The sequence below is a fragment of the Rhyacophila brunnea genome, unplaced genomic scaffold (genome assembly GCF_057557595.1).
Source record: "Rhyacophila brunnea isolate RB1 unplaced genomic scaffold, BYU_Rbru_1.0 scaffold_24, whole genome shotgun sequence".
Classification (NCBI taxonomy): domain Eukaryota; kingdom Metazoa; phylum Arthropoda; class Insecta; order Trichoptera; family Rhyacophilidae; genus Rhyacophila; species Rhyacophila brunnea.
The window spans coordinates 23,175,890-23,188,037 of NW_028232904.1; the positions used below are offsets into that span (position 1 = coordinate 23,175,890).

Consider the following 12,148-nt stretch of genomic DNA (forward strand, 5'->3'; position numbering starts at 1 on the left):
TTTGCCGACTTTCACAATGGGCGGATTTAAAACAATAATTTTTGCATCAACCATCACGGAGGAAACATGAGTCTCGCGATAATGTCATTATAAATAATATAATAAGTATACTCATTATAAATAATATACTAAGTGTAGTAATGATAAAAAATAAAAAATGTGAATTTTGCAAAAGCTTTTGTAAAAACTGTGAATTTGGTAAAAAGCCGCACGCCAATGCCCAAAGAGCCGCATGTGGCTCACGAGCCACGGATTGTCGACCCCTGCTAACTAGTTTATAAAAGAACCGTGATGACGTGTACGCCAGCTTATATAAATCGGTGTCTAGTTTTGATGCTGTCACCCCAACGAGTTTTAAGAACACTGTGTAAACATCCTCAGGTGAAAGTGTAATTTTCTTCTCTAGTGCCCATACGGCATATGGCATGGAACATATCCTCAGATCTGGGTTGAATAATTATTGTCTGTTGCTAAGAAGGCGGTTTCTTAAAATAGGTACTCTTTGCTATAATAATAACGCAGCGTACAATTTTTTGCTTATGTCATTCTTAGGCACTTATAAGTTTCCGACATTCCCGACATCCGACAGTTAGATAATGCCGCTACGGGAAAAAAGTGTGTAATGTCGTTTTTCTTGGTGTTTAAATTGTTATCAGACTGATGCTCCTATCCTGTAACACATTTTGAATCTTTAAACGAACATTTTTAGTTGATAAAATCTCCCGAAACCACCAAAACAACAATGAGGTCACCTCACGTTGAACCACTGTGCATCGACACATGCATGACGTTTTGAATGTTTTCATCATATTCTACATAATATTATCTACACATTTTCGTGTCAAAATCAGGTTTTTTGTTTTTAGTGGTTGGCACTATGTATTTTCTATTAGAATGTTGTCTATTATCTATGGTCTGCGGGTTAGGTTATGTTCAAAATATTATTGAATTTACAGAGGCTTGTTACTTGGTTACTCCATTATTGAATGTACAGAGATCGTGTTCGTTCAAAATATTCTGCAAAATGACGAAATCATAGACTTTTTTTTCGCCGTGACAGCACGCGACATGCATCTCAATATAATCACAACTTTGGGTTCCATCTAAATAAAATAAGGTTGTATTCAACATCTAGACCAGTGATCCCCAAGCCCCGGTCCGTGGATCAAATGGTACCGGGCCGCCCAAGGAACATTAAATTATTTCTATTTTATTTACTGTGGTGTATTAATTTCTCTAGGGTTTGTGCTACTTTCCATGGACGAGAGATTAACTGGGAGCTGAGAGATTGCAAATGACGGTGGCCTTAAAACTACGTCTCTGCCAGTTTTCTGGATTAAAGTCATGGCGGAATACTCTGAGATTGCCACCGCAGCACTTAAATCCCTATTGCCATTTCCGACATCCTATCTGTGTTAAGCGGGGTTTTCTGCAATGACAGCAACCAAAACAAAACAATCGAATAAAAAGGACATAAGCAACACACTTCAGGTGTCATTGTCTCCTATTAGGGGGGGACACGGAACCGTCTTGTTGCAAAGAAACAAGCTCAGTGTTCTCATTGATCTAGCGTTCTAGTGAGTTAAAATGTTAAATCACTTTATATTCATTTTTTGGTGTAACTGTATTTTATTTTGAAGGCATACCTATTTAAAAACAATTAAATAAAAATTATTAAATTAAAACAATCTACAACAGTGCACCGCAACCTTTTCTCACCCAAGGCACACCAAAGGTCTTCTGAGAATTCCACGGCACACCACACGTAAAACAATTTATACACCAAAACATGGACCCCACATCCTGAAAAGGGACCCCAGGCCAGGAGCTTTGGCACGCCCTCTACCTATCGCTAAGGTTAAAGATAGTGTGATACTCTAAAATAGCGTTTTTCAAATAGTGTTCGAGGAAAAATATTGGTATTGATTGTATGTTTAGCGATTTTTTGTATTTATTAATACATTCACTTGAATTATGGTTAGCTGTCGCGTTGAGAACAATTGTATTATTTGTCGAGTATTTACATATTAATAAATTGTATCTTACAATCGTATGTTTAAAAATATTAATATCAGTGCAGTAAAATAGCACCGCAGGCAACTTTTTTTACTTTTCGAGCAAAATTGTAACTTGTGTTTATCTCACTTATCTGGTTGACCTGCCACGCCGGCGTCCCCTGGCTTGAGTTCCCAGAAAGCCCTGTCAATTCCCCCTTGTAGAGGCCATGCACCATAATTATATTAGCTTATGTTTTTTTATTTGATAAATAATTAAATATACAAACAACATAACACACGACGAAGAACTAAATATACAGATTGGCATGTATTTGTATTATCAATAACTAATTAATGTGATAACTTAGCTTTTTTCAATGAACGTAAAAGTTTTATATATTTTGACTTGATATTTGAAAGAGTAACCCGAAGCCGTCAATCAAGACCCTTCAAGCAAGACTGCTTATTATTTTTAATTATAACTTGAGTTGAAAAACTTTGCTCACCTAGATATTATGTCGTATAAATGGGAGCTGACCTGCGATAGCCTTGTCGGAAATCCGAGGATATTCTGTATTAACCGAAATCCTGAAAATAGCCAATGAAACATCGGCGAAGTTCAGTTTTAGCGTCCCGTCGTTTCTCAATTTAACCAATTTCTCTCGAATTTATAGGGAAAGCGCTTCTATAGAATTTTCGGCATTATTTGCAAAAGGGTTTCGAATCCAGTCGTATTGATTGTACGAAAATAATGATGAAATTTCTTTTGCAGCAAAGTTAAATGTTTTTGAAACGGATCCAAAATTAATTGTTTGTTTTCAATGGTGGTCTGGTAGGTCCTTTAGTACATTTGTAGTGATACTTGTCTTAAAATTATTTGTGTTTTTTTTGGAAAAATGTACCGCGGCACACCTAACATCGTCTCACGGCACACCAGTGTGCTGCGGCACACCGGTTGCGGAGCACTGATCTACAATATAAACAATCAACGTCCTCTCGCAGCGGGCCGCGGAAAATTATCAAAAATGACCTGTCCGCGGCGATAAAAAGGTTCGGTACCACTGATCTAGATGACATACTTTTGTTTATATAAATAAATAAATAAAAATACATATTATTTTATTTAATAAATGTTTATTCATACCATCTTCACGAGGTTCGGTGATAACAATGCATTTTTAAACTATTCGTGTTCAAATAGGTGGGTCAGAATAATTTATAGTTATATTTACAATCAAATAATATAATTTGTTGTGAAGAATTTTTACAAATCAAACATTTTTATGTACAGGAGCAGCTTATTTTAAAAACAAAAAAAAAACGTAATAATTTGACGAAGAGAAGTATATGTCAGCAAACCTTCTCTCAGAAACAACTCATTAAAAACATATTTCATTGATAAAAATACTGAGTACATTAATTATTGTTGATAATATCAAAATAAATTTTGATAAAATATTTTTTGGCGTATGTAAAATGGAAAAATTAATGATTGTTTTGTATTACCGAAGCACTTATAGAACTATTGAAATATTCAATTAAGGCTATACTTCAGTTGAGGCATGGTCTAAAAAGATCGTGGCTAGGCGATGCGCGGATTAAGCAAATGACGCGTGCCGAACGAAATATTATTTTTCATAAAAATCCAACATGCGTCCATTTAATGTTATGTTTATTGTTATATTACTTATAATAATAATAGTATATTCATTGACATGTTTTCTTTTTTAAATACATACGTATAGTTTTAAAGTCATCTTTACACGATTTAAGAATATTTTCATTCGGCGCCATGACAAAACAAATCGACGTGCCGACATCTCGACTGTCAACTAGTGAGAAATTTCATCACACCTACTGTTGAAAATTATTTGCCGTTTCACTGAAGTATGCTCTTAACATAATAATATAATTACGTTTTAGGGCCTGTACACATGCATGGATTTACTGGCAACAATAGTGCGTATTAAACTATCGCGACAATAACTTTACTGTTTACGCATTAAGTGCTGACTGTCTCTCAAATCTCATTATTCAAGAGTTAGCGAGACGCGATGCTGTCATTTTATGATACTATTTGACAGGTACCTAGTGAAAATCGGTTAATCTCAAAATGAGTATTGTTCGTTTTTTTTCCGGCAGGTTTGCCACTATCGTTCTACTGCGCAGGCACAGATCGAAAAAATCCCTACTGTCGTATGAAAATTCAGAAGCTTCCAAACTTTTTTGATTCATGCAATCTTGCCAACTGTAGGATAATACATATTTACCCATACATTTTCTTGTTATGGTAGCAAGAATTCTTACTGTCGACAGTAAATCCATGCACGTGTAAACGGGCTAATAGTACAAAAGCGATCTACACGCATTCACAAACATTAAGTCGGTAGTTGTGGATTGACAAATTAAATATAATGTAACTCAGGGGTTATTTTTTTTTAATATCGTTGAATCTTATTTTTTTGAGAAATCATGGATGCTTTAATCAAATCGTCAAACTAAAAAAAAAATTGCACAAAATTCCTTAAAGAAACAACAACAAAAAAATAATTATCCACCATAATGACAAATAAATAACAGATAATAATATCATGATTTATAAAATAATAATATATGTACAAACTTTCAACCCCAGTCGTTCTCAAACTGTGAGACATATTATTATATCCGTTCTAAAATATTTTTATTTTATAAACTCTTAAAAATAATTTGATAAAAGTCTGTTATGTAACACATTATTAATATTATACTACTTTCACCATATATCGCTCATAGGATCTTCGAATCCACGATAAATTTCTTACGCCACATTTTTGTTAAGACTTACTCAAGATTATCTCTTAGATAATAATGAAAATTATCGATTTCAAATTGCCCAATTTAATTCTACATTTTGGCAGGAAGTGTGTGTTATCCGTACACACTGTATTATTAATTTAATCACTTAATTTTGATTTAAAAATAAAATATTTACAACGTCGTAATGTTGCTGTATCCAAGATTGCATATTATTTTCCTGAACCTCTTTTTTTAATATTTTTATAGGTAAGTAAGATTTATAATATTTTACATAATTTATTGCGAAAAAATTTTATTTGCATATACTTGGTCCATGAAATTTTACAAATTAATGAATTACATTAATAAAATCCTAATAAATTAATAGTACATAACATAACAATGAAAAAAATAGTAATAGTAATAATTAATCTTATAATGCATCTGAAAATATATCGTGAGCTGCTGCCAAAAGTTGGTAAGTCGATAATTTAGGTATTTAGTGTTCACAGCAAATTATGTGTATATGTATAAAATATATATGCTAGACAAAAATCAACATCATCCGATATATTATAATATATAACATGTAGATAAAGCACAAATAAATTAGCATATGCCTGATTTTAGAGGGTATGTCAAACTTCAAATTGCCATTACACTATAACATGATTTCGAGACTTATCAACTTTTGGCAGTAAAGTTTGATATTATGCCCTATAAATTCAGGTACCCATTCTGATACCAACGAAGGCCGTGCGGCTTAAGCGTTGGACTATCACGCCGTGGGTCTCAGGTGCGAATCCTGAGTCTAGCAAGTACACATATTGTTGTTCAATTTGTGTGTGAGTCAGGGTATGGACCTAATAGGTTGAGCAAGTGGCGTACATCCATTTCTCGTAAAAAACAAAAATCTATTAATACAACCCTCTACTCTGTGTAGGCTTATGATCCTATTAGGATCGGACGTGGTCGATAATAATAATAAATTCAGGTATTTCTTTGTGCATTACGTACGTGTTATATAATATGTTGGATGACCTTGATTTTTGTTTCTAGCATACATATTATTTATATTTTGACACCTAATCAGTTGTTATCTCCAAATACCTAAATTGAGTTGGCTAGAGTCATCTCACATATTCCAAAAATCGAGTTTTGAGTGAATAGCAAAAAACCATCAGAGCACTGTTTTTTTGTAATTAGAAGAAAAGTATTAAACTCCCTTGAATGTTAATGAGGGTGTGAGTTGATTTAATTTTTTTTTAATATATATAGTACGCTCAACGCTGCAGACATCACAGCACACTATGAGAAATAGAGCTCTCTGATTGGTGACAGAACTGATATCATTTATTGAAAAATGTGAGTTAGGACACCAACAATCAACTTTATCAACGATTTTCACATGGTTTAAAGTGAATTTTGATGGTCAGCTATTTTTCTTTATAATAGAGTAATGCCTTCAGATTCACTTAGTATATTTAACTCAAAAATGACAAAATTGCAAAATGTGAGTTATGACTTTAGGCGACTCAATTATCGACTTACAAGCTTTTGGAAGCAACCGCACGAATATAAACACATATTGTGGTGTAATATTATAATTAAAAAAAATGAATATCTTTCGTTCAAAATTATTAAAAAAAATATTAGTATAATATTTAAAATACTAAATTAATAATGTCGATAAAAAAACATAATATTACAATAATATCCTTAGTTCAATCAACAACTCAATATAAAATTTTGCATACTAACTTAGTGCTAATTTTTTTGAGCTGGTGTTTTTAGGTACCAATAATAATTTAAATCCACAGTTAATTATTTCATTCAAGTTTTTGTCATTGTTTTATTTTCACTTTCTAGATGTTACATTGTTCACTTTTCATTCATTCAACATAACAATGAAATAACTTTGAAAGTTTCTTGTAAGTAAAGTTTACAATACGGAAATTTATAAATCAAAAAATAACTATCTAACAGTGGCGAACGGTGGAGGCGGGCTGTTAAGATTCGACATAAATAATGCACACTAAACTTTATCGTTTCCACGATGTCCGCGTGGCTTAAATGTCGGCCTATAGCGTCGTAGACTCCAGGTTCGAATCCTGGGTCTGGCAAGTAGTATGAGTCAGAGTATGGACTTAATAGGTTGAGCAAGTGACTGAGATCCATTTCTCGTAAAAATAAGATCTGTTTATACAAATCTCCACTCTGTGGAGGCCCATAATATGATCTTATTGGTGGTGGTGATTAGTGGTCGACATAGTCGAAGAAGAAACTTTGTCAATCAAATGAATTAGATTTCATTGAACTAAGAGTACAATGTGTAGATATTGTTTGTTAGTTTTTAAAATTCGATTAAACCTGTCTATTCCAAGCTATAGTAGATAGTAATAACAAAATATTCGTTTATCCATAGAATATCTAAAATTATGCCATTAAACCAAACCTAATTTTACATATTTTATAGATAAAAGAGTATTTTTTATCGATTATGGTTTGGTTTAGACAGGGTTTAATGAATTAAAAAAAACTAACGAACACCATATGTAATAATATGTATTTTTTATTCGACAAAAACAAATCTAAGTATGACTGAAAAAGTATGCACTATTTTTGTCGGATCATCCATAATGGCATAGTACCTAAACTATTATGTTTGGGTTTAGGCAGGTTTTAATTGAATTTTAAGAACTAGCCAGCACCATCTGCAAATAATTGTATTCTTAGTTCAATAAAAATTGACAAATTTTAGTGTGCACTATTTATATCGAACCTTATAAGCCTACAACAACACCTCGCAACTGCTATCTAATATATTATAATTTAAGATAAGTACCTACATTAAAAGAAATATTTTGTACAAAATAATGATCTAAAAACTTTCAAAGTTATTTTTATTTAAATATCATATCAGTTTATTTCAATCAAGCACCTTCTAGTATATTTCTTCATTTTTTATTGTTTTTAATGTCGTTTTAATAACCTGTTTAATTTCCATCACTTTATAATTAGTAAAATATTCTAATATTACAATAGTTTTTTTTATCATTATTAAAAACTATTTATATAATATTATACTTTCGAATGATCACATTAAGATTGCGTTATGCACGTCCACATAGTATTATTATAATATCATTGTTTAAATATGTTTATAATATTAGTATTATTAATATGAAATGTTATTTTGTTTCCACTAGTGTTTGACGGCGCCATGACACCACGGTGTTACTTAACACGTGCGCTCAAATATAAACGTTCATCATAATACGAGCACAAGTCACAAAACAGATTTTTGGTGACATTGAAAGGACTTCTACTGTCAGTGTTTTTTTTGAGGTTAATTTATCACTTATCTTTTTATTTGAATTTCGAAAATTACCTGTAAATAAATATTAAGAAAAAAACAAAAGTCTAGTGATAAAATTATTACCGTCGAAGTAAATAAGTAAAAATTGAAAAAAAAACACGTTGAAGATTAAATTTAAAAAACATAAATATAATAATTAATAACCGAGATTTTCTCTGAATATAAAAAGAGTTGACATATACGTGATAAAGTATTAACTTTTTAAATTTTAAAGTACTTTAATAAACCTTTTCTTTTATTCAACTAACGATTTACAAGATTTGAGAATGTAACATAATATATTGAATACATATAATTTGAAAATACCTCATATATTATTGTACCAACTAGAAAAAAATCTTTTCCAAGAAAAAATACGACACCCGACGGGAACTTGTATCACTATAACATTAATTATTAGTCAACATTAACGCAATTTTATAAGTATTTAAAAATTTAAGAACTTTTGGTTAAATTCGTCGTAATTAAGTAGGATACCCATAGCTTAATTGGTTTAAGCACATTGGCGTGAATCCAGTGTTGCAGATTAAAAAAAATATTTTTTTCTGATTCTGAGGTATTTTAAAATAATGTATATTCTACATACTGACCTACAGTCCAGATAATAAAAAAATAATTGATGTGCCGATGAATATGCTTTACGTAACCATTTTCAAAATTATGCCTTAAGTATATGAAAAATATTGATTTTTAATATTATTGTAAGAATTAGTGTTTGAAGGCAGACAATTCCATCGAAACATTTAACTTATACACCGTTTCGATAGAGATAATATCAAAATTTTAAGCACTACGTCTCATGGGAAATATTCCAGGTAATGTTCTGGATAAAATGTTTTGTATTATCATTGCATATAAAGCAGTTACATAATATTTGAATCTGTTTTCATGAAAATATAATATATTGTGATGTAAAAAACGCTTCTAACTCATTTTAAATATCAATATTATTATAAAATAAACGATTAATTGTTGTATTCAACGAATAATTCACAAGATATAAGAAAGTGACATTCTTTATGGAATGTAAATAATTTGAAAAGAAAAAACACCAAAGAAATAATATAATAGTATACCTAATAAATAGAAAAAAATCTTTTTGAAAAAAATACAACTTGCGAACAAAGCGCGTCAGAGAGAATTGTAAGAATTGCTAGTTAATTTCGTCACAAATAGATAAGACGCACATAGCTTAGTTGGTAGAGCACATAAGCGCGAATTCCATGGGCGAAGATTCGAATATCGCTGTGCGTCGTATTTTTTTCATTTTTTTACTATTGGTTATATTACACAACTGTCTCTGGGGTGTTTTAAAATATTAGTCATTTACTCATCATTCATTGAAATACAAATAATTTATTGTTTGATAGACACCCACGATGGCCGCGCGGTTAAAGCGTTGGCCTATTGCGTCATGAGTTCCAGTTTTGGATCCTGGGTCTGGCAAGTACACATGTTGTTTTTCAATTTGTGTATGAGTCAGTATGGACCTAATAGGTTGAGCAAGTGGTTGATATCCATTTCTCGTTAAAACAAAATCTGTGAACACAAACCTCCACTCCGTAGAAGTCTATAATATGTGATCCTATTAGGATCGGACATGGTTGAAAGAAGAAAAAGAAGATAATTTGTTCAGTTGTATTTCGAGTGGTTAAAGTCAAACAACGTTATCTACAAAAAAGTGTTTTTTTTTTAGATAACGTTATTTTACATTCTCGGCTACACGATAGTCAGATCAGACATGGTCAAAAAAGAAGAAGATAATGATAGGTACCTTCATTTAAAAGTTTTATTGATAAAAAATGACGAAAAAAAAAACGATTTTGATAAACCTTTGTTTAGTTTGACTAAGTTTTTATTGTTTTCCTTTCAATGTTCCTCTAATCCAAGTACCCAAGCTGTCAGACAAGATTTTCATCATACCCTGACAGCGAGACACTACTGTGACTTGTACTGCGCCGCAATCACCCACCTTGGCGTCACACCCTCAACTCTTCCATCGTCACGTTCGACTTGGCGTTCAACTGCGTATTCTTCTTTGTCAGAGTACCAGTATTAATCAACTGGATACTGTGCGCCGCCAGGAGAGGCTGATTCTCTGGCATTTGATTTGAAGCTAATGTATTGATACCCCCTTTTCCAATTTTGGGTGGCGGAGGCGCTCTTGGTAAAGTGGCCACATTATTCTGAGGAAGATCAGCAAACTCAGGTGGAGGAAGCTGATGATGAGAATGAGTATGATGGTGAGCTAAAATCGTCGCTGGATCGTTTTTTAAACTTGTCTGAAAATTTAACGCACTCTCAATGTCACCACAAATGTTGTTCGGCATCTGTCCATTCTCTGAACGTTTTTTTGTATTGTGCGATCCATTTCCATGGCCTTCGTGTCCATTCAATCTCGTTTTATCACGTTGGTAATATACACCAGCAAAAATTAAAACATTAAGAATCAATAAAGAGCAACCAATCGCTATGGTTACACTCAAGGCTGTTGAATAAGCTGCGAAACCATCTTCAGGTGTTGAAGAAGTGGTTCCCATAGCGTTATTGTACTCATCATTTCTTCCTCCCGTTTCTGATCCTGCGTCTTTGGACGGTATTAAAGTGACTGAAGTCTTTTCATTTGGTCTTGCTCCACCTGGTTGATTGTTACTGTTGGCTGGGAAACTTATGTTCAGGAAAGTCAACGTTGGTGTTCTGGGAGCATCGATTGCAGGAACTATGCGTGCGATCTCTGTCGGAAGAGCACGCCCCGGTATTGGGATCCTGGGATGAGTCGGAGGACTATCATCATCGTCGAGCTGATGATGACCTTGGGGGACGTCAGCTCCACCTGGTCTGTGAAGATCCGGGACCAGGTTCAGCCAGAAGGAAAGTCTATTGAGAAAAAAAAAACAAAAATACGCCGTAAGTATTACAAAATCTCAAAAAGTTATAAGTATAATTAATAACCAACATAATATAATCGGCTTGTGGGCGAAAAGTTTTAAAGTAAATTATCCGTTTTTTAAACTAATAGAATTCAAAAAATTTAAAGTGCTTTTACCATGGTTTAATATTCATAAAGCGTTACAGAATTTGATTAAAGTAAAAATAATCAAAAGATTTTGTTGACATAACAATATTATAATACTTAATATTAATCGAGTCTCGTGGCCTAATAAGCAAGACGTTGGTTTTTTATGCCTTGGTATAAAAAATCAATTTCCGGTACGGTCTGAATACATTCATACAATTTTCTCAAGCCTAATGATGTTTTTGTACTGGTTCACTATTTTAATTGTAACTGGTGTTTGAAAAAAGAACAATTTAAATCTATACCTATAAGTTAAATTACTGTTATTCTTATCTAGTACTAATTCAAGAAATAAGAATATTAGATTATTATTACGGACACTTGTCTATAATAGTTTTGAAATAAAAAAAATTGGACCTTTTGGGATTCGAACTTACATATTTTTCACTGTGCAAAATAAACTACCGACCTGTCTATGACTCATGCAAATTTATCCTAACAACTACGATATCTGAGGTGTTTAATATTCCTCTGATAAAAAGGCAAATAACATTGTAAATAATCGAGATAATTATATTACTAATAAATAATATTTATAGATGGCGTTAGGTTTTAACCAAATTTAATCTTGATATCCTTGCGTTCTATTATTAAATGACTTGTGATTTTCTTGAATACTTAAATCCAATATTATAATAATCATATTATTTAATTTTAAAAACCTTAAAAACATAGACAATATATACAAATAAAATAAGGCATGTTAATTGATAAATAATTATAACCTAGACATTGTTTTAGAAAGTCTCAACAAGATAAAATAGAAAAAAACAACGATAAGTATATAAAACTGTAGTTGCAGAATAAAAGTTATTAAGTCGCGTTTTTACGAAATTAAAATTTTTATTACAAAGTGTGTAAAAAATTATGCGTTTTTTTATAGTACTTATTAGATTTTGTCACATGTAAGCAACATAA

At 32.0% G+C, this 12,148-nt stretch overlaps 1 protein-coding gene across 1 annotated transcript in view; it reads right to left on the reverse strand.

Annotated features, from left to right (window-relative positions):
* Nucleotides 1-10,359: 10,359 nt before the first annotated feature.
* LOC147069230 (neuroligin-1-like) overlaps nt 10,360-12,148 on the reverse strand; it is a 253,110-nt gene continuing 251,321 nt past the window's right edge. The window contains exons 12-13 of the mRNA XM_085951636.1: nt 10,664-11,031; nt 10,360-10,436 (exon numbers count right to left, since the gene is read on the reverse strand). Of these exons, the coding sequence (XP_085807762.1) occupies nt 10,360-10,436; nt 10,664-11,031 (445 nt within the window). The remainder of the gene's footprint in view (nt 10,437-10,663; nt 11,032-12,148) is intronic.